This window comes from Cnephaeus nilssonii (assembly GCF_951640355.1).
Source record: "Cnephaeus nilssonii genome assembly, chromosome: 9".
Lineage (NCBI taxonomy): Eukaryota > Metazoa > Chordata > Mammalia > Chiroptera > Vespertilionidae > Cnephaeus > Cnephaeus nilssonii.
Window position 1 is genome coordinate 75,853,257 of NC_137080.1, and position 23,571 is coordinate 75,876,827.

Below are 23,571 nucleotides of genomic sequence, written 5' to 3' on the forward strand. Positions count from 1 at the left end.
GGCATTCTCAACATGAGACTACTTTACATTAAATTCTCTGCTGGAGATTTTTAAAAACTCAGTGAGTATGAATTCAGACCATAAATCAATGTAACAGCTCCTGGTTCAAGTTTGAAGGGAAAGTGCCCTTTTTTTCTGTTTCCACCAGGGGGAGAGGGCTGCACATTCCCAGCCACCCCAGGGGTGTGTGAGGTGTGCCTCTCATTTCCTGTTCCCCTTGCTATCTCACTTTAGTCTGGGGTTACCTCTTAGACTCCCCATTACTGAGTGCCTTTTTTAGGGGTAAGGTAAAATATAATACAACTTATACTAGTAATGATGGTGTCTTACATTATATGAAACTAGAGGCCCGGTGCACAAAATTCGTGCATGGGGGGTATCTCTCAGGCCAGCCCGAACCCTCTCCAATCTGAGACATCCCTCTCACAATCCAGGACTGCTGGCTCCCAACCGCTCGCCTGCTTGATTGCTTCTAACTGCTTCTGCCTGCCAGCCTGATCACCCCCTAACCAGTCCCCTGCCAGCCAGATCGATGCCTAACTGCTCCCCTGCCATCCCGATTGCCCCTAACTGCCCTCCCCTGCTGACCTGGTCACCCCTAACTTCCCTCCCTTGCCAGCCTGATCACCCCTAACTGCCCTCCCCTGCAGGCCTGATCACCCCCAACTGCCCTCGCCTGCCAGTGTGGTCACCCCTAACTGCCCTCCCCTGCTGGCCTGGTCACCTCTAACTGTCCTCCCCTGCAGGCCTGGTCACCCCCAACTGCCCTCCCCTGCTGGCCTGGTCACCCCTAACTGCCCTCCCCTGCAGGCTTGATCACCCCCAACTGCCCTCCTTTTCAGGCCTGGTCCCTCCCAACTGCCCTTCCCTCCTAGCCTGATTACCCACAACTGCCCTCCCCTGCCAGCCATCTTGTGTCCACATGGGGCAGCCATCTTGAGTGTTGGAGTGATGGTCAATTTGCATATTACCTCTTTATTATATAGGATATGGTAAAAGAATAAAAAAGGAGGATGCTTACTAGCACATAGGTTAGCAGTCTGCTCCAGGTGTTAGGACATCCACTAGAATTTTAAAAGATGAAGAAAACAAAAGGTAACGCAAACTCTTCTCAGTGAGAGGATTAAGCAAAGTTGGAGCAGGTGTTTTGAGAGCTGCTGTGTAGTGGGATCCGTGAGGTGCAGACTTGAACTACTGAACTGCCTTCTAAGAAGTGTGTGTGTGGGGGCAGTGTTCTGAGTTTGTTGCTGGGCGTTTATTGTGCTAAGTGGTCTGGGAGGGTGGGGTGGCATAGAATTGCTCCACATTTTACAAGAGCCACGTATGCCAACAGCTCTTCTCCCCCACCAATCTTCTTCCATACAGCCCCTTCCTCTAAAAAATTTGAACAGAAAAGAAAAATATCAGTTAGAAGGGTCTCCAAACATTTTTGTCTGCTCGTGTTGACCAAATATCAGATTGGTTGAGAGCACAAACCAGATGTAGCGATGGGAATGGAGGGACAGCAGGGGCAGGGGGAGAACTGCTACGCAGGACTGAGGCGACCCTGGTTTCTGGCTGTGATGACTCGGTGGGTGGCAGTGCAATGAACTGAACACACAAAGAAACACATTTGCAGAGTGGAAGGTAGAGAAAAGTTTGGCTATTTGGGGCATTATAATTGAGGTATCTGTTCATTCCACAGGAAGAAATGTAGCCAGAAAATGAGCATTCTCACTGTGCTCAAGAAAACAGCTTTTCTTTACATTTTAAAGACCAATCGATAGTCAGCTGGGAACAGACGGGAGAAAGGTGAGGTCCTTGAAGTCTGGAGGCCAATAGTCGCCAAAGTGAACAGACTGACAATGATTGACAGGACGTGCGCCTCTGGCTTCAAGGTCAGCAGAGCGTGGCCTGAAGCCCCACGGACTGTGCCTGTTCTGTAATTAAAATGCTACCCAAACCTACGTCTCCACTCCTAGTCCTCACAGCACCCTGTGCGGTAAACACTGCCACGTTCACTGCATAGGTGCTGAGCCTCAAAGAGGTCAAGGACATTCCTCAGGCCTCACATGAATTGTTACTCAGGCAAAAAGTCATCTGATTCTCCCAGAAAACCCTCTATTTCTCCCTTGCAGCTTTTTTGTTATTCTCGACATTATTTTTTTCTACTAACAAGACTAGCAGTTTCCACGAAGGCAGGATCCTGTCTGTCCCGTCCTCTGTTATGTCCAGTGTCTCCCAGAGCCCAGCACATAACCGGAGCTCGGTAAACAGCGGGGGACTGATGGACAGACTTCAGCTGACGGTGAGGAGCTAAGCCTGACCTGACCCCGGTCAGACTTCTCTTCACCACCGCCATGCAGCCCGCCTCGCTGGGCGCACAGCTGCTGCTGTTTAGCACTGTTTCTCTTCCTGTCGCCGTATGTCACTGAGGACCCCCCTGCCTCTCCCTAGTTTCTCTGTCCTTTCCTTCACTTCTTTCCCTTTCCTTCCCCCCCTCCCCTTCTTCCTCGATTCCGTAGCCCTTTCTTGATCTACTGCATCTTCTCCTGACAGATGGTCTAAAACCAATTACAAATGGAGGGCTTTAGCACCATCATAAACACTGAAACATCAACAGAAAACAGAAATGCCAGCGCCTTTCAAATAAAGGCGGCTGCTTTATCCTGAGAGATGTGTCCCCCATGACCCCTGGGCTTCTAAACTCACATAATTCAAGTTTCCATTCCCCATAGAAATACTGGCGAATTGAAATTCTGGAGATGTGTTCCCGGAGCGTGGAAACACTCAAGCATTGTGACCTCGGGGCCTCATTAGGGTGGGATTGCTATGACAGCCGCGCCGCCAACCTTTTCCCACTCGCGTTTTCTGGTTCTACAACATGTTTTGTAATGGCAGAGGGAACCTGTTTGACTGTCGCCTCCTGTTTGTGAAGCACCGGCTCCAATCTTTCGCAGAGAACTTTCTCCTCCGTGATGAGGGCAGCGGTTGGCGCCCGACACGTTTTCACCTGGAGGCACGCCTGCCCGCACCCGCACCAGCACCAGCATGCAGTGAAGGCTTGCGTAACACTGTCACAGGGTGGAAACAAGAGGTGCGGAACTTGTCTTACAGGAGGATTCCTTGCAGAAGTACCGATGCTCACAAACAACAGGGAGGGTCACATGGCCGTGATGAGGAGAGCAGCTATTTCTGTTGACAAGATAACTTTCGCTACGAAATGAAAATAGCACAAATCTAATCTGCAATTTGCTCTGCCAGCAAGCTTTTCAGGATGGGGCTGCGGATGATTGCAATTGTTTAATTTTTCTGTGCATAAAATGAGACAATTTTAGGTGGCATTGTTTGAAATGTGCATGAGATGTAACCATCTATATTTGAATATGAGGGAGGCCATGCCATGGAAAACATTTTAGCAGAGTAAAAAGGAAGTAGAAAGGGTCGTGTCTTTATTTTGTCTGGCACATGGCCAGCTGAATGCTGAAAGTACCTCTGACTTTATTTTTTTAAGTTGATGATTTAGAAACAGAGACTGAGGGAAATCAAGGAAATGTTAGGTTGAGCAACTATCTGGCATTTTATAAAATTACTTTTTAAATATTCACTAAGGAAAAGTAAAATCACCTAACTATATCGTCAGTGGTTTAGTCCTGACCTAAGAGGTGGAAGACAGCAAAGGCCTTCAATGGGTGAGAAATTAGCCTGCGTAACAACCAGAAAGAGGAGAAAAAAATATAAACTATGCAATTCAGGCTCAGTAGACAATTTAGGGTAGTTGGAGTCAGGATGCAGTTCCATTTAATAAATCCATGATTCATAATCTGGCGTGAGATACAATCAGTGCTAATAAAAAGTAAGTTTTAACAAACTTTCAGAAAGTCCTGGGGATAAGAGAAGAAAATACTGAGTTCCAGAAAAGAGATTATTTAAAATTGAACAAATACTCAGAAAGTCACCGGAATGGCGATGATCACTGGAGTAGACACCACATCTGTCATGGGCACCGCAGTGCCCAGCACCGATGCCCTTTCAGAGCGAAGGTGCCATGGCCCAGCTGTCCAGTGGGAGTTGGCTGCTGATTGCTCACCCCCGAGTTCTTCCCTTCTCCCACCAACCCAGGAATAATCTCCCCTGAAGGGAGCTGCCTTGCCCACATTTAAGCCTCTTTTCCAGTGGCAGCCGAGAGCTGAATCAAGATGTCCATTGTGAGCTAACATTACAGTAAGCAGTAAGCAATCATTTTGCAATATATAAATGTATCAAATCAATGCATTGCACACCTAAAATTTATACAATATCATATGTCAACTAGAGGCCTGATGCATGAAGATTTGTGCAAGAATGGGCCTTCCTTCCCCTGGCTACCAGCACCGCCTTCTCTCTGGCCAGAGCTGCCTATCCACCTTCCCACGCTGCCCCGAGGCCTGGAGTGGCTGGGGCAGTGCGGAATGCCTGCATCGTTGCCATGGTGATGATGCAAGCGTCCCGCCCCACCCCCAGCCCCTAGGCATCTGCGTAAGCAAATGAACAAGCCATCTTTGTTGGGTTAATTTGCATACTCACTCCTGATTGGCTGGTGGGCATCACGAAGGTATGGTCAATTTGCATCTTACTCTTTTATTAGTGTAGAAGATTGTAGCTTAATAAATCTGCAGGGTGGGGGGGTGTCCATCAGGTATAGAGACACGGAAGTCTGGTGGCTGGCCAGAGTGGTTTCCATGCGGGCTGGAGGAGGAGTGGCCACAGCACTGGGTGGAGAAGTGTGTGGGAATTTAGAAAGGGGAGAACAACAATAGACCTCTTTCCCTTGGCAGAGAAAAAGGGAAATGTAGCTACAGAGGGAATTAAGATCAAGGTTTATTGCTTATTTGAGGTGGGTTTTAAAAACGTTTGTAGAAGAGCTGAAGATACAGGGCAAAGTGGATCATTGATTCCTTGAGGGAGCAAGGTAAGTGCTAAGATAAAAAGGGCCAGCGGAGTGCCTGGGAGAGCTAGTTGTGACCAAGAAATGAGGTCTGGGGACAGGAGAGAGTCCAGCCTAGATGCTGCATGAAGGAGCATAGCGGGGAATGGAGACTGCGGTTCACGTGGGAAGGCCTGAATTTCCTCCATAAAATAAGGCTGACATTCAGCAGTATTTTAATATGCTGCATTCACAATTTTTAAAATACTATAGCTTTTCCTACAAGATGCGAAGTGATTTCCATGATGGTCACATAATGATATTGCTCAGCCCCGCCTAGAACCGTCACGGGCCTAAAGGGGTGCGGAGGGCGTGCTCCGGCTGCTGAGCGGTCTAAGGGGTGGCCCTGGGCGTGTGTGGCAGAGCATCCCAGTGCTGGCAGAGCGAGTGGCCGGACAGGTTATGCCGTTGGAGACAAGAGCAAGGTGCTGGCTCTCTGAATCCAGGGTGTCCAGATGGGTGTCTGGCTGTGATGAGCGGGCAGTTCCTCCAGCGCCCTCTGGTGGCAAAAAGTACCATGTGGGACCTATTGACTAGAAGCAAAAACCCCTATAGACGTTTTCTGTAAAGGGCCAAATACAGCACTATGGGCTTTGAGGGTCATTCAGTCTCTTTACATAAACAAATACACACCACAAAGTAGTATTTGCAAACACAGGCAGAGATCCAGGCTTAAGGACCCCTCACCTGAATATTTTAATAGGAATATTATTTTTAAAAATGATAATGTTCCCAAATCGTGGCTCAGAGAAGGGCATCATTTATATAGTGATCACTACCTTAAACAAGACTTAAAAACACACAACTTATTTGGAAATTATATAAGTGATTGGCACTATTTTCTCTAGGAAAGGAATTTTACAGAACACGTAATTTTGCTTTAGACAATAAAAACAGAAGCCACTTAAAATGTTTGTGTTGATCTATGCATTACTACATATTTCCACACTAGTCATCCACTCTGAGGGACATCCTTGAGGTGACAAGGAGGGGACAATGGATTTGGGGAGAGTAATGGAGACGTGGAATGTCTGAGTGAATCGATTTGACTTCAGTTTGTTGGGACACGAAAAGGATGGTTGCAGGGCATGAAGGACACAGGCGAGGTCCGGGATCCTGAAATTCTGAGAGATGCCGTGGTTGAGAGCTTTCCTCCAACAGCCCGGTTATAACAGCAGATTTTGAGTTTGGAGATTTTGGGCTTGAGTGTCAGACACAGACACACAAATGAGTAAGACACACACTTGCTGCCACCGGGCAAGTCAGGAGGTGTTAATTCAGTCTCACCAGGCCTGGCCAGCAGCACTGCCAGCCTCCCCTGGGGCACTCACCCACAGGCAAGCATAGCGCTACTTCTGCTATCACCTCCTCTACGCCTGTTAGCGGAGGCATGTTAACAAGAGGAGCCTGGAGTCCAGCACTTGGCTACAGAGACCAAAACGTTCTTGTGCCTCCATGTGGCACTACTGTGCACACATTTCAGGATAGAAAACAAGAGCTGGTAATTCCTGAAAGCCTACTATGTGCCATCTTTGTCACCTCATTCTCTAAAAATTCTTGGAGTCGTTGTAATTCCTATTTTAGAGATGCGTTAACTGAGACTTGGGGAAATCAAGAAAACTCTCTCAAGGTCACAGAACTAAGTAATGCTACAGCCGGATTTAAATCCAGCTCTGGTTAACTTCTGCTCCTTCTAACACACTAGCACAGCGGTTCTCTGTGTCTAGTCCCTGGACCAGGCACAGCAGCACTTGCTAGAAATGCAAATTCTCTCGCCCTATCCCAGGCTCCTGAAGGTGGGTCCAGCAGTCTGCTTTCTGAAGTTTGAAGCCACTGCAGATGCTGTCTCCAAGAAAAATAGGGTACAGTAAGGCCTCACTTAACATCTCGATAGGTTCTGTGACTTTGAGCAAAACAATGTGTAACGATATAAATAAGTTTTAAGTTCCTATGGCATCTCATCCATGTTATAACGTAAAAAAACTTTGAATGAAATGATGTTACTCAAGACCCCACTATCTTATAGGAGGTGCCAGGTTATAGGATGGTGAGCAAGAATACTATAGGATGGTGAGCAAGAATACTATAGGATGGCGAGCAAGAATACTATAGGATGGTGAGCAAGAATACTATAGGATGGCGAGCAACAATACTATAGGATGGCGAGCAACAATACTATAGGATGGTGAGCAACAATACTATAGGATGGTGAGCAACAATACTATAGGATGGTGAGCAACAATACTATAGGATGGTGAGCAACAATACTACAGGATGGTGAGCAACAATACTACAGGATGGTGAGCAACAATACTACAGGATGGTGAGCAAGAATCCGCTCAGTCATGCTGAGCAGCCCTGAACCAACCCAGAGCACTGAGAAAGGAGAGACGGCAGCCGGGCAGGGACTTTTCTGGCCACCCAACGCCCAGCTCTTTGAGGACCAAAGCAATCGGATCACAAGGAGCTGTGAACAGAGCCGTACAAGAGCATCGTCACATTTTGTTGACATTGTTTCCTCTCACAACGTGAAACAGCGACATGACATTGTTATTCTGAGGTGGCAAACGGAGGTTTGGTAACTGGCCCCACATTTACCACAGGTGGGTGACAAACCCTGGGTTTCCAAAGGACTGCTCCTACCCTGGGGAGCACAACCTTTACCTGGGAGGGGGCGGTGACCACCAGCCCCCACTGGTGTGGAGGGAGTCCACATCAGACACGTGTCCCATGTACTTCTCTCATCTAACTGGTGAGCTTTCACACTGCACACCTTTCAGGTGTCCGGGTGAGAACCACAGGGATGGGAGTTACCCGACAGCCGCCAGAGCCCAGAACATGCCTCCCCAGGTGCATCTGCTCTCGTGGGAGACGCAGGCAGGGCCACCCCCTTCGTCACCTGTGGCAAAACTCCCCGACCTCAGACTTTGCAAAATGATTAAAACCAAGAGCGGCCCCAGCCTGACAGACCCAGCCCACAGCTCGTCTCCCCATTTCCAAACCAACGCCGAAACTCACCCCACCCTCTATGCCTCCGGGACAATGGGCAGGACCAAGACTCAGGAAGAACACTCATTGCCCAGACAAGTTAGTGTGTTGTTTTGTTTTTCCAAGCGGTACTAATCTAAGTTTAAACAAACAAGCACGCACACCTACAGCTGAGGTGGAGGGGGGGGGGAGGGGGGGAGCAGGGCCAGGTGTGTGGAGGGGAACGTGGTCCAGGCGGGAGCCCACGGTCTCCCAGAAAACCCCTCTGTTTGGGTGCTCAGTGAGTGCTGGGCAAGGGTTCTTGGGCTAGGCAACACTTTGCAAGCAGCAAGACCTCGTCATGACTTCCCTGGAGCAAGTCCCTAAAGAGCAGCGTTTAGAGTCTCTTTACAGGGTGTCAGGGGTAGGGTGTCACTGCTATGCCTGGTGCGAGGCGCCTTGCCTGGCTTCTCTTTCGGCAGCCAGGGCGGGAAGGCCAGTCTCCAATAAAATTAAACACTGCTCAGGCGCACAACTTCTCTATTCTTTCTAGTTTCTGCTTCTTTGACCCAACGATAGTCCCCAAATGGGAGCAATCTCTTTGTCACATCTTTCACAACAGGGCTTTTGAAAGGGAGGCTCTTAAATAATACATCACGAGTCACCTTTCCTATTTCCCCCAAACTGCATGAAGGTCAGGTTGCAGCACTATCGATTTCCAAGTGCTCATTATCTGTCTTCTCTCCAAGGGTAGGCTATTAAAGGTAGCGAGGATAAGATCATGCCTCGCGGATTAGCTCATTCTAGAGCTAACTGCCAATATCTGGAACAAGTTCAAGCTCTCTGAGAGCCGGTTACCAAACTGTCATTTCAGTCAATGTCAAAAAACACTTTTTTTTTTTCTGGTCACCCACTAACCATATACTTTATCTCCAAAGTGTCTTGAGATTTGCACAAAGTTTGAGATGGTAGGAATATTTTCATCGCACTTAGCATAGGACACGATATGGGGTGGACAGAGGGAGGGGCTGGTGGGAGGGCTGGGCTGGGCATAGTCACAGCATTCGCTAGCACAACCAGACACAAATGAAGGCCCAAGTCTGCATAGATAGTGGTCTAGTTCCACAAAGTTCCGTGCCAGGTTTTGTTCATAACCTAGGCCTAAATAACTGCAAAAATTTAAAACAGAACCATCACCACTATGATACATTCAACTGTAAATGTAACTACAGGTTCACAGTATTTTAGCTGAGGGAGGGGCGCAAAGCAAAATTAGGAGTATCTGAGGTAAGAGACTCTAGTTAACAGAGATGTGAATTCAAATTGCAACTTTGTCATTTACTGTTTGAGCTTGGAAAGTTATTAACATTAACTTAATCTTAATTCTCTCCTTTGCAAAGATCAAATGTCAGCACTCACCTCATGCAGTTGTTCTGGAAAACTGAGACTGTGTTCAGCGAGCTCGGTGTGTGGCACATAGTAGGTGCTCAGTTAAACAGCAGCCATTATAACTACTGCTTCTCTATACCAAGGGGCAGCTCATTACAGTTGACCCTTGAACAATGAGAATTTGGATGATGTGGGTCCACTTACAAGCACTTTTTTTTTTCTTTCTCAGTAAATACAGTCGGCCCTTCCCCTTCATATCCTTGGGTTTCTTACCTGTGGGTTTCGCATCCGCAGATTCAACTAACAGGACCAAAACAGTGTTTTCTAATTCCCAATTACAGATTCCCAACCGCTGATACAAAATAGTTTTTGATCTGGTTGGTTGAATCAGCAGGTGCGAAGGGCTGATTATAGTAAAAAGTTAGGCGGATTTTCAACTGCACGTGGGTGGGGGCCCCTACCCCTACCTTGTTTCAGGGTCAAATATACTGTTTAGACATTAAATGCTGATGCCTCAAAAAGGCCTTGGAGGACCAACCCAATCAGCTTCTTACCCGGTCAGGACAGAGCCTGGGCCTGCCCCGTGACTGCACACTCTCAGTTTAAAATTTCACCATCCTTCTGGCCAGGTGTGAGGTGCAAAACTCGCCTCCTGCCTCCCCTCAGCCTCAGCCTGCTGAAAAAAAGCAGCCAGATCAGGTTCTTCGGGTTGGTTTCCCTTTCCCTCCAGCTGTCAGCTCTTAAAAAGAGAACTGGGCAGAAGATGGGCGTGTCCTCTACACGCGGAGTCAGGCTGTCTGTTTATTTTACCCAGGAGGCTTTTCTCCGTGGGTGACCCATTTCTTAACCCTACTTGCCTCCCCTGACACATAAAAGCCTCAGAGGTCTCCCTTGGAGACAGATCATAGCAAGAGTTCGTGAAAAAGGAAGCAGTGACCAAAATCAACGGTGAACTAGAGATAAGATAGTAAATGAGCACCACAGACCAAATCCTCAAAAACTGGGGGCATGGCAAAGAGGGGGACATAGTGTGCAAAGCCAGAGACCCTTTTCTCAATTCAGAGTTTGCATTTCTTGGTAGAAACTAGCTTTCCCTTCAGGACAGCTGGCTAGAAAGTCCAGGGACAGTGAGGCGGTTAGAAGGTTGCTAACCTGACCATTACGGGACCCCCCACCCCCCAATCTCACAAGCATGTGTAGTAGCACAGGTGAGGATGTCTTCGGATCCCTGCCAGAGACTAGCACGTGTCCTCTCCTTCCTGATGGACACTACCTTCGAGGTCAAACACTGCTGGCTCTGAGGCGGGAGTGCTTCCAGTAACACCATAACATCAAGACCTGTAGCAATAGCAGCCTCCCACTTCCTGAGCTGGCTTAGTGTCTCCCAGTAACCCTCTCTCTAAGCCTGGAAGAGGTCTGACGGCCCCGTTTGAGATGAAGGACCTGAAGGCCCTGAGGTTAAGGAGCTTTTCCAGAGCTGGGGGCGGGCCTGGGACGAGAACCTGTGTTCATGATTCCAAGGGCTGTCATGCTGACTCAGCAAGTTCAACCCCCAAGTGCTGCCTGGCCAGGCAGACTCACTCTGCGTTTCCTGTCTTTCAATCATTTCCCTGCGCAGCCTTCTTCTTGTGAATATTTTAAAACTTAATGCAGTTCCTTGAAAAGGGCTTAGTAGTGGTCTTTGTGTTGGTAATCGTTCAAGCTGAAGGATAGGTGTACTAGTAAGGGAGTCCATTATGTAATTCTCCTTTTGCATGGTTTTTATTATCCATAATCAAGTGTCGGGGTTTTTTAATTGGCTCTTTGGAAAGCTGGGCGAAGTGAGATTTCAGCTGTGGACTCCGCGGAGGTGCTCTATCCCTCATCGCCTCCCATGACTCAGCGGCTCCAGGGCCGCCCCGCAGGCTCTGTGCAGGCTCCGGTGCGCCAGCCCGCGCCCGGGCAGGGTGCCAGCCCCTTTACCAGGTCAGAACTGGCTGCTCAGAGTGCCTTTCTGACAGGGAAGGAGTCTTTCTCAGCCTCCGCCCCATCCACAGGCTCACACTTCTCAGGTGCGGTGGATTTCACAGGAGAGGCTGTTCGAGCGACTCCACCTGCGCCTCCTCACTGGGACGTCTCACCAGGGAGCTTCCAGACAGATTGGGTTGCCCGGACCTTTCCTCCAAACTTCCCAGAGAAAACAAAACATCCGGGGAAATGCTAGTTCTAGTTTTCTTACCTGTCCCTCTTTTCTTCACGAGTGACGTTCATGGTTTGACCCTAAATTCTGACGATTTTATCCACTTAGGTGTAATTTCCTGGCTAAAATGCGGAAATAAGGGGCTATGGAAAAAGTAGGTGAACAGGTCCTACGAATCTTTCCTGCTTTTACCTGTCGCTCCTACAAGACAAACAGGCAGTGGCCACACCCCTCCCCTTCCTGGTGGGAGAGGCAGGCTGGGGTGGCGTCCCACAGTGAGGTATCACATACCCCTAGGAAAGGTCAGGGGCTTGGCTCTAGCCCACAGGCAAAGGTATCCCTTCACGTCATTAAGTTTTCCTTGTAACAAGAAGCGAGGGCTCCTGGGAAGAGGCTGGCAGGCTCTCCAAGGGCCTGACAGGTTGGTGCTGTTGCCATGGTGAAGCCGAAAGTCTGGCCCCAGCCCCCTGAAGGGAAAGAGCACTGCAGTGCCACCTAGAATAAACGCCATAAGTAGCTTCTCCCTCTCCAGGAGGGGGAACCAAATCGCAAAAACTGAAAGCAAGACACGAAACAAAACAAAAACCCAGGTGAGTGTCAAGCACAGGGACAGGCCCAAGGAAACCATCAGATACATCAAGTTTCCTAGAAAAATGTATGCACACCTCTCATCCACTAAGACCATCACAAACTGAGTAGTCCAGTGTGGGCTTTATATGAAAAACAAACAAACAAACAAACAAAACCACCATGGAAGTTCTATTTGTTTTTCAGCGTCCAGACAGCTCCTTAAATAAAAGCAATGTGCTTATGTAGCAGCCCATGAGTTAGTGGCATCATCTTTATAAAACAAAACAGAGTAGGCCAACATCTTAAAATGGAGAAAAGAAGATGGGTAACCAGATTAGGGAGCAAGGTGTAAAATTAGGTGCTTTGTACTTTCAACTCAATAAATAGTTTTCAAATATACACATATATAGAAACAACTTAAAAGGCAAAGTGAATTCAGCAAGTAGATGCACAGAAGTAAAAGAAGGTATCATATCTGGTTGATTGAAAGCAGGTTTCTAAGGCGCCCGGCTGGCCAGATGCCTCAACCCAGTCAGGAGTCAAAGCTGAGGGCGGTGCCGGGCTCTGCCCCGGGTGGGAGAAGGAGCAGTGAATGTGAGTCCCATGGCAGTGAACTCAAAACTGACCAGTGGGTTAGATGTGTAATGGAAGGCAGCACATTGTAAAAAAAAAAAAAAAAAAAAAAAACAACTCGGCCACCTGCTCTCATTTGAATATGCAAAGTGATAATTAATTTTAAAAAGCTGTATGACTAATGTCCAGGGTGACTTTATTTCATGGAGAAAAAAACACCAACACGATTTTCCTAGACACCACACAGTGACTGGCACTTTTCATTCCTCTTTTTATCACATCATACCAAAAAAGAAAAGTCAAATCAGTGGAAACATACCAAAATATACCCCACACTCCTTAAATTAGCACAATTAAAATTAAGACATGAAGCAATATTTTGTTACACTTTGATTCAACCTCTATTTACAAATTGCACTTTAAAGATAGCAACATTTCTAATACGGCATAGTAGGTTATTTTGCTTTATTGTTTTTTATATCTTAATATAAAACTTTGAAAGTTTTCTTGAGTAAAATCATACTTTCTTTCTCAGTACATAATTTATTTACCCATGAATTTCAAAACCGGTTTTCTCTTTTTGTGCTTGCCTGTTCTATTTTATTTTACAAATGGCACATACCTTCCGAGTAGAAACAATCAGACACTCGACTCATTTGTACGAGACTCATTTATAAAAAGTTAAAGTATAAGAAGTGAAATATTAGCAGCCTAATCCTTTGGTTTATCTTTTTAAAAAATCATCCAATATAATCTACAAATCAGTGGTAACTTCTTTTTGGTTAAGAACAAATCCCCAGGTAGATCATAATTAGAAGCCAACACTGCTGGGGAACGTACCGCGTCCCTGGCCCGCCGCTCTGCTCGGGCTGCTGTTGCGCACGACTCGTTTGACATGACACAGGACACAGTAAGGCACAGTGGATGGTACAAATAAAAGCAAATACTTCAGGACTGTGTGTGAGTTTTCCGCACAAATACTAAAATATGTACCGTTTTTCAAGATAAAATAACAAAAAAAGAAATACATATTTTTTGTTACGAAATACCTATACAAAATGTTTAAATTTACACCATCTGAGCTGCCAAAAGGTTTAAAAAAGTATCGATTTTCCATCACACATAAAACGATCTCTCACCAATAGGTCCCAGAGAACTCGGGTTAAAATGTCCCAGCACGTCGTGGAGGGAGGAGGATCAATGTTCCCTTCTTGCTCTCCCTTACCCCAACATAAGACAAAAACAAAGGTCAGATGTTGACAGTAGTGTATTCTACTTGTACAAACAGCTGGAGTGTAGGGAAAGAAACAGTCACGCTGGGAGACCACTGGCTGACGGGTTAGAGTAAGGCACTTCCTTGGAGAGAGCAGCGTCCGGACGCGAGGTGGGGAGACGTGGGGAGCCCATGTGCGGGGTTCTGGTGAAGACCGAGGACTGCAGGAGGCTCCTCGAAAGACAGCAGGGGAAGACGCAGGAGGTAAAACCTGGAGGCGAAATTCTACACAGAAGTGGTCACTCGGTCAACGGCATGATTGACCTCGTTTTTGTTGGAATCCAGTCCTTTAGCAGCATTCATGTCGTTCCGCAAATTCTCCACTGTCTTTTTCATACTCTTTAACTCCCCTGGGTGTGGCGTGGCCCGCCTCTGAAGTGTTCTCTGAAAACAGACAGTGGAGTGAGTGTTTCGGTTTTATCCCGTTTCTCTTTCAGACACGCAGCTCCTGGCGGCAGACTCCAACACAAAGCCTGCCTCCTGCAGACCATGAGCCGAGCTCTGAGCACTTACCACGGCTTCCTGGTGGTTAATGGGCGAGGACAGTGTTGCATGTCACTTATCTAGCCATGATAGAGGATTACTTTTGGAATAAAAGAATACATTTTAAAATAGGACATTACTGCGTAACCATAAAGTTCCATGAACCGTGAGAAAAAAAAATAAAAGATTTATAAGATGTAATTGTGGGGTGTGAAGGGAAAAAAAGATGAAGGGGTAAAGAGTTCTGAATTAAAATCACTATAATGTTCTGTTACTCAGAGTGGCTCTGGCTTCCTCCAACCCTGGAGGCACGGGAGTTGAAGAAAAGAGAGAGCAAAGAAAAGGCCGCCTTTTCTTATCCTGCTGTGTGCTGTGCACATGACCCTCTGAGAGGTCACACTCTCCTCATAAAGACCATGGAGCTAGAAGCAAAGTAAAAGATAGGGGCAATACTTTAAAATTCTATTATTTCACACGCTACGTGCTCTTCAGCTCATAAAAGGACATTTACATCTTTTAAACGGTCTGTCCCAGCGTTCAGGAGGAGCTAACGTAGGCTAATAGCACGAGAGCGCTACAGAGGCAAGGAGGTACCTGGTGAGAGAATCACCCTCAGGAAACAGCCACTCACAGTGAGGTATTGTCATGCCTAAGTCCTGTTTTGCACCCGACTCTGTAAGTGGAGAAAATCCCCTTTGGTGACAGCTGGAATAACAGAGACTAACATATAATCATTTAAAAGCCACCCCTGGTTTGGGGGCTGTGAGTACTCCCGCAAAGCTCTGCTTATGAAAATCTCAATGAGCGAGGAGTTTAAGAGCCAAAGTCAACATGTAGGAAGAGATGTCGCTGACTCCCGGAGGCGGCTGAGACACACTCAGGTGTGAATGAAAGTGAGGCTGAGAGGCACTTTCACATCTATTCCTGATTTCTGATTGAAAACTCATTAAGTAATCCAACTAAGGCCACAGGTGAAGAGCAGAACGGACTGAGGGAGGGCGAGGGAGGGGGAGAGAGGGAGAGAGGGAGAAAGGGAGAGAGGGAAAGAGGGAGAGAGGGAAAGAGGGAGAGAGGGAAAGTGGGAAAGAGGGAGAGAGGGAGAGAGAGAATCCAGCACAACTGAACTTGAACTGCGACACAGCAGGAAGTGTGAATGCAGCCAACATGATATTGTAATACCTGGGAGTGTGGGAAGGGACTTAATTCAGTGGGAACAACAACAAAAAAATAAATTTTAAGAAAACAGTGGGGGTGGGAGAGGAAACTATCTATATATATAAAAGGGCAGTGACCGTAACAACCGAAGGCTTGACCGAACACCGGAAGTCAGTCCTGCAGTCAGTGCTGGGTTGCTGTCGCTGCAGGTGCGGCAACGCAGCACTAATTGCTGAGGGGGCTGCAAATCAGGCCAGGAGAGAGGCCTGGAGAGAAAAGCAGGGTCCGTAGCCTCCATGGCAGCTGTTGATCAGCCCTTGCCTCTCTCTTTCTCTCCGGGTCTGGCCAGCAGTGCACCTCTGTTTCTCTCTGGGCCTCTGTGGGGGCTGCTGATCAGCCCCGCCACTCTGATCAGGCCCAGAGACGCTGACTGGCATAGAAACCAAATCTGGGTGAACTGCGAGGAGCCAATGGCTGCCTAGGAGGTGGAGCTTTTGATGCTGACTGGCATAGAAACTGATCAATCAGAACCTAATCTGCATGAACTGTGAAGGCAGGACCTAAGGTGGGGGCTGAGGAGGGGTTTTAGGGCAGTTAGAGGTGAGATCAGGCCGGCAGGGGCGAGATCAGGCTAGCAGGGGAGGGCAGATAGGGGTGATCAGGCAGGCAGGCAGAGGCAGTTAGGGGTGATCAGGCAGGCAGGCAGAGAAGTTAGGGGTGATCGGGCAGGCAGGCAAAGGGGTTAGGGGCAATCAGGCAGGCAGAAAGAGGCAGTTAGGGGCAATCAGGCAGGCAGGCAGGTGAGTGGTTAGGAGCCAGCAGTCCCAGATTGTGAGAAGGATGTCCGAGGGGTCCCAGATTGGAGAGGGTGCAGGCTGGGCTGAGGGGAACCGCCCCCCCAATGCACGAATTTTGTGCACCAGGCCACTAGTCACAAATAAAGAAAAAGAAGCACCATAAACTATTCAAACAAAAAGACCCAAAAGTTCCATTGGCCTTGCACATACTTGGTGAATCTGTACCTAGAATACCTAGTTTTGTCTTCTAAAAATTCTAAAATTCTAAAGGCAAAACAGAAAACACACTAGTTGAAAATACACAAAATCCTTATCAGGTGCCATTACTAATCTTGGAAGGCTTTTAAATTCTGAACTTCAACTGAGGCCAAGAATCTCCATTTTCATACCATTTCATTGTCTTCTTCATCTTTTTCATCTTCTAAAAATCGGATTGCACTGATTCTGTGTACTGCCCGCTCGTTCCAGGCCTCGTCGGAGACGTCATTCACCAAGCTCTCCAGGGCCCCACAGCGAGGCAGGTTCTCTGTCACGACAAAGGCACATCAGCAGGGAGCTCGGGGTCAGTGACTGGACACTGCTATGCAGTAATGTAAAACATTAAAAACAAAAAGAAAAGGGCACTGGCCCGTGTGGCTCAGTTGGTTCAGCATAATCCTGTGGACCGAAGGACCTCGGGTTCGACTCCCGGTTGGGGCACATACCAGGTTGCGAGTTTGATCCCCGATCTGGCGCATGTATGGGGGCACTTCTTCAAAATACCCAGGCCGTGGTATTTTGTGGAAGTGCCACACTCAAGGGGCCAAAGAGCCACATGTGGCTCGCAAGCTGCAGTTTGCCGACCACGAACTTAGGGGACTCCTGCCTCCCAGAGTACTCCAGTTCTCCTCCATCAAAGTCAGCGCTCAGCAAAGGATTTATAACAGCAATATGGTAGTGTGAATGTTTTTTAAAACTGCACGTATTTACAAAGCAAAGATACAATGATTCAAAACAACTCACTGGCTTAAAAACAGTTTGTCAACTAAGGTCAATACTCATCCCCCAAACCCTCAGTTTGGACTTTAAGTGAGTGCTACCTTTTTTAGTAGTATCTGTATTTTCATCCTCAGCTATCATTCAAAACCAAGAGGGTGTTTAAGGAATTTCAGCTTAAACAGGTGTGAGGGGTACTTTTTCTGCAAAGATGCAGGGGACCTTCCTGGAGGAGGCCCGCAGGGACCTCGCCTGGGCCAGCTCTAAGGGGCAGAATTGGACAAAAATACAGTCACGTGTGAAAGTGAGAGATCTTATGGGGAGATATTAACTCCTACTAATTCTTGTGGCCAAATGAATACAGTCCTTAAATTCACCTTGGCAAGTAGGTTCAGAAGGCAGCTGAGGAAGTAAGACACAGGTTAAAATCTTCTCTCCTGTGGTGAGGTCTGTGTCTGTCTGGAACGTGAGCAGAGGCTGGGACTGGTTGTCAGATAACCACAAAGCCTTCAACTTCAAGGCCGTCAGAGACAAGGGCAGATGTGACAACCTAATACAGTATAAAACAAAAGAAGACATCAGGTCTCAAGTGGTGTAATCCAATCAATTCCTGTCAATAAAAACAGAAAAAAATGAAAACACCTCCTGGGGCAGGGTTCAATTTTTAAAATACGTTGTGTTGATAGTAAGATACCTGATTTACGCTTTGCAGGTAGATTGAGTAGGTTAACTGTGCTTCCCGTTCTGCCATCACCTATCTCATCAGCTCCACCAGGTCATAGGGCAAGAAATGAGGAAATTACGGGGCACATAATTCAGTCCTGCACTAGGAGGTCCCGACTTAAAGAGAAAACCAAAGCCGGTGTAACTGTGGAAGCTGAGTTCTCACGCAGGATGGCAACACCTTCGGGACTGGACGGGGCTGGTGGGGTTACCTGTTTCCAGCAGCCCCTGGCTAATCAGGGTGGGAGGAAGGAGATGCGTGGGGTGCTGAAGAAGTTAAGTTGCAGTTAAACTAAAGGTTGAAACATTTTTTTTCATGGACTCCATTTGCTTTCTCTAGGGAGATTATTTTAAGTGTTCCATCCTAAACTTTTATCTTTCAGTTTCTAGAAGCTCCCACTTCTCCGATGCCTACGTGATAATTAATATCCACATCAGATTTCAAATGAGATCGTATATATAAAGCAAAGCACTTTTAAAATTGTAATGTGACACCTAAAGATTAGATTCCTGTTTATATTTACACAAATATTTCACAGTTTGGCTGCAAGCAGTTAGATCTATTCAGTAAAGATCACCACCGAAACCAGGACTTGGTACCTCCAGAGAATAGCACAGTGGTTCTCAACCAGGCGTGACTTTGCCCTTAGGGGGCATCCGGCCCTGTCTGTAGACATTTGGGTGGTGCTATGGAGTCTAGTGGGTAGAGGCTGGGGTTGTTGCTGGGACAGCACCCATAACAAAGAATTATCTGGCTCCAAATGCTAACAGTGCCGAGGGTGAAAATGCTGCTTAGTAAAAACTAATGCTTTATACAAGTTACTAATTCACTTTGCAAAACAACCAAAACCATGTTGATACCAGAAATTCAAGGTTTAAAGAACCTAAGGATATATTTGATTGAGTATTTTCCCACTAAGTATGACTCCAAATATTAAATTATGGATCAGTCTTAGAAGTGACTGTTTAAGCTAATCACATTCTGTTAACTACTATATGAGGCAAATTTTCTTAGAAGAGACATCTAGCCCATTAATCCCATGAAGAACGACAGGACAGCATGTATTCCTGGGGTTCTTTCTTTTATAAAATTGTACACCTACTCCTGGTTAATATATGAGGAAGATCAACCTGTAGATCTTGTCAACAGATTAATACTGAATTATTAGACATACTCAGGCAATCCTTGTTTTACTGTGTTTTTGCTTTATTGCACTTTACAGATGTTGTATGTTTTAAGACCCTCCACCAGCAAAAGATTACACTCACTTCATTGCAGTATTCGTGTTATTGAGAGGGTCTGGAACCGAACACACAACTATCTCTGAGGTCTGCCTGCATACCAGTCTGAACTGACAGACTTATGGGAAATAAACTAGAACTTTTTGCAGAGCTATGAAGAGAAGGTATACTCCGATAATATAAAACTAGTAAGGAAAATGTAATCTAAGGAAAATTTTAAACTGGTTAAGCTACTTTAACAAATGAAGTAAAAAAAGAATCAAAGAGTACATAGAGAATATTAAGAAATGCATTACCAACAAATTTTTCATGCGGACAATTAATATGTTTTGCAAAGATTTCCAATGTAAGAGTTGTGGAGAGGCGACAGTATTTTCCTAACTGGTGAGTCCATGAAGACAGATGCCTCCCTCGCACGTGTACTGGGTGGAAAGCACAGTGGAATTGTATCTATGTGGGACTTAGGTTCTGAAATCAATGCATCCGTGAGAACTGCATATGTTAAGTACCCTTGAAAAGTCTCTATGTATCACACACTACAATATTTCACTAGTGAGCGCCACACTGGGTGAAAAATATGGTTTTCTAAATCCCAGAATCTACCCAGTGAAGTGAAATACATGCTCAGACCATGAGGAAGATGGCCAGCAGATTCCCGGCTCCACGTCTCCTGTTCTGAAGTACTGCTTCTTCGAGGGGAATGGAAAGTGAAATCGCTCATGCTTACACAACTCATTTCTCCCTCTGCCCAAAGTTGTCCTGTACTCAAAGGCAAGGAAGTTAAAGACAGAAGACATGTATTTGTCAGGCACTGTGACAGTGATTTTTTAAAAGACCCTAATATACTATGAAAGCTTAAAGTACATTAAACTTTTTCATTTTATTGAACAAAAGGATCCTTTCTTTGAAAGTCTGTTCTTATTTCTTTTTTAAAAGGACTTAAGCTAATATCCTCCAGAATGTTCAAAGTTTCAAGTCTTGGGCAAGAAATCTATAGTCAGCATCTCTACCTTTCTTAATCACGAAAACATGAAGAAGAAAAAAAAATCAAGGTTTGAAAGCCGGCACAAAACACAGGTAACTCAAACTAACAACTGGCTTCTCAGACTAACAACTGGCTTCCTAGCAAATGCTGAAGCACAGGTATAGGTAAAAGGCCAGGCAGAGCATCAGTAAGAAAAACAGCTTCTACAGATGACAAAATCACATGGTAAAAGCTAAAACAGGTCACTGGACCCTACAACACATCTCATAATCACATTCAACAAGCCGTGTGAGATTAATTTGTTGTCTGAAATGCCAGTTTTCCTGCAAAGAATCAAAGTGCCAGCTTGAACATGCCCGTTGCCCACACAACACACGAGCCTGTTCACAGTGTCTTGCAGACAGAGGTGCTCCTGTGATGTCAAAGAGAAAAGACGGCCCTGTGTCCTGCCCGTCTGCACACATCCTGGGCTGGGCTGACCCTCTCACTGACTCTCTGTGGCCTGGGGGGAAAGAGACACATAGGCCTCTGTTTCTCTTGGGTGAACCATCCCAGACACAAGTGGAAAATAGATAAATAGATATTATATATCCCGGCTTTCCAGACGAGTTAATAATACATTTTTGGTTTATTCTGGAAGCTTCTGCACACTGCAGAATCAACACAAGAAACCATAGCTCCACTGTCCACTGTTCTATTTAGGACCACATGTTCCCCACCCCAAAATAAAAGGCCAGTACTTACTACTGACATCAGTGGTACAAGAGTGAAAGCAAATGCACAAGTAAACCATGAGTCTCTCATTTCTAGTACATCCATGACCAACCCAACTTGAAGCAACCTTTCCCACCTCAACTTCTACAGCAACTGCTTGTCAAATTTATTTAAGAACTAAACGTTAAACAGTCTACTGATGAATGTAATATTAAGTTCCCCGGTGGATACACACTTCTTACAATTAAATGTTTAATCTGTTTGTTACCTCCTACTAGAACTTGTAGTTTTAAGCAAAGTTTTCAATAATGGTTAAAGATATACAGAGAGAACATAATCAATGAAAAAAAAATAAACAATATCAAAATATCTGAAGTGAAAGCCCCTGTGACCCCAAGCCTCCACCCTTCCTCTGGAACTACTATTAATATTTTGGTGTACCACAATAGGTAAGTAGGTAAGTTTTCTTAAAAACATGAACAAAAATAATAATACTCTGTATACTTGCTCTACTAATCAGTATCTGGGTCTCCTGTGTCACTACAGAGAAATATCTCATTCTTAGAACTGCTTAATATTTTATAACATAGCTATGCTGTTGTATTGTGTTTTGTCTTTTAATACTTTTATTTTTCACAGCTTTATCCTCTCTAATAAAATGGTAATATGCAAATTAACCATCACTCCGCTACATAAGTCACGCCCACCAGTCAAGCCACGCCCACCAGCCAATCAGGGTGAGTATGCAAATTAACCCCAATCCAAGATGGCTACAGCCACAGAGAGCAAGGTTTCCCAGGTAACAGAGCAAGCCAAGCTTTCAGATAGCCATTGCAGGCCTAAGCCTCCACTCAAGCTACAAAGTTTCAATTATAGAAGGTAAACAAATTCAAACAAATGGCGGCAGAATGGAGCTTGAGAGAGCAGGCCAGGGTTGCCGGCAGCAACAGGGGAAGCAAAGCTTTCCGCACACCCTGGCCGGGCTCACCCGCTTAAGGCTACAAAGTTTCAATTGTAGAAGGTGAATTAACTGCCACAGAAATGGCTGCTGCCCCAGGCTACAAAGTTTCAATTGTAGAAGGAAAATAAATTTCAGATACCAGGGCCTCCCCTTGGGTTGCCAGGGGGCGTGGCCGGCCTGCAAACCACCACAGGCCCCTCGCTCAGGCCGCCCCACACCCCAAGGGAACCCCCACCCTTATCTGTGACACCCTTCAGGGCAAACCAGCTGGCCCCCACCCGTGCACCAGGCCTCTATCCTCTCTAATAAAAGAGTAATATACAGATTGATCATCACTGCAACACACAATATAGCTGCCCCCATGTGGTCAAAGATCCTGCCCCCATGTGGACACAAGATGGCCACTACAAGATGGCCAGCAGGATAGGGCAGTTGGGAGGCACCTGGCCTGCAAGGGAGGGCAGTTGTGAGGGACCAGGCCTGCAAGGGAGGGCAGTTGAGAGGGACCAGGCTTGCCATGGAGGGCAGTTGGAGGTGATCAACCCTGCAGGAGAGGGCAGTTAGGGGTGACCAGGCTGGCAGAGGAGGGAAGTTGGGGGCAAACAGGCTGGCAGGGGAGCAGTTAAGCATCAACCACGCTGGCAGCGGAATGGTTAAGGGGTGATCAGGCTGGCAGGCAGAAGCAGTTAGGGGCAATCAGGAAGGCAGGCAGGCAAGCAGTTGGGAGCCAGCAGTCCTGGATTGTGAGAGGGATGTCCGACTGCCCGTTTAGGCCCGATCCTGGTGGGATCGGGCCTAAACGGGCAGTCGGACATCCCTCCAGGAGTCCCAGATTGGGGAGGGTACAGGCTGGGCTGAGGGACAACCCCCCGCCGTGCACAGAGAATTTCGTGCACCGGGCTTCTAGTTGAGATATAACTGACATATAACATTGTGTAAGTTTAAGGTATATAACATGATTTGATACATTTAAAAACTGTGAAATGATTACCACAGAAGACTTAATTAACACCACCATTACCTAACACAATTACCACTGTGTGTGTGTTAAAAACACTTAAGATCTACTCTCTTAGCAATTTTCAAGTATATAATACAATACTGTTACCTACAGTCACCATGCTATACATTAGATCCCCAGAACTTAGTCATCTTAAAGTGAGTATCCTTTGACCAACATCTCCCATTTCTCTCCCCACCCCCTCCCCCCAGTCCCTGGCAACCACATTCCACTTTTTATTTCAATGAATTCAACTTTTTTAGATTCCACATGTGAGATCATACAATATTTGTCTTCCTTCATCTGACTTATTTCATGCCCTCAAGGTCCATCCATGTTGTCATAAATGGCAGAATTTCCTTCTTTCTCATAGCTGAATAATATTTCATTATATATATATCTTCTATTGATAGATTCTTAGCTATATCTTGGCTATTATGAAGAACACTGCAACGAACATGGGAGTCCAGATATCTCTTTGATATCCTGTTTTCATTTCCTTTGAATACATACCCAGAGGTGGGATTGCTGAATCTTATGGTTGTTCTAATTTTAAGTTGTTGAGGAACCTCCATACTATTTTCTACAGTGGCTGTACCAGTTTACATTCCCACCAACTGTGCACAAGGTTTCCCTTTTC

The 23,571-nt window shown here is 46.3% G+C and overlaps 1 protein-coding gene across 1 annotated transcript in view; it reads right to left on the reverse strand.

Moving 5' to 3' along the window:
• Window positions 1–12,002: 12,002 nt before the first annotated feature.
• The window catches only part of LRRC1 (leucine rich repeat containing 1), a 131,162-nt gene continuing 119,593 nt past the window's right edge, over window positions 12,003–23,571 (reverse strand). Inside the window, exons 12-14 of the mRNA XM_079780208.1 lie at window positions 17,684–17,856; window positions 16,721–16,857; window positions 12,003–14,280 (exon numbers count right to left, since the gene is read on the reverse strand). Coding sequence (XP_079636334.1) covers window positions 14,122–14,280; window positions 16,721–16,857; window positions 17,684–17,856 — 469 coding nt within the window. The 3' untranslated portion in view covers window positions 12,003–14,121. The remainder of the gene's footprint in view (window positions 14,281–16,720; window positions 16,858–17,683; window positions 17,857–23,571) is intronic.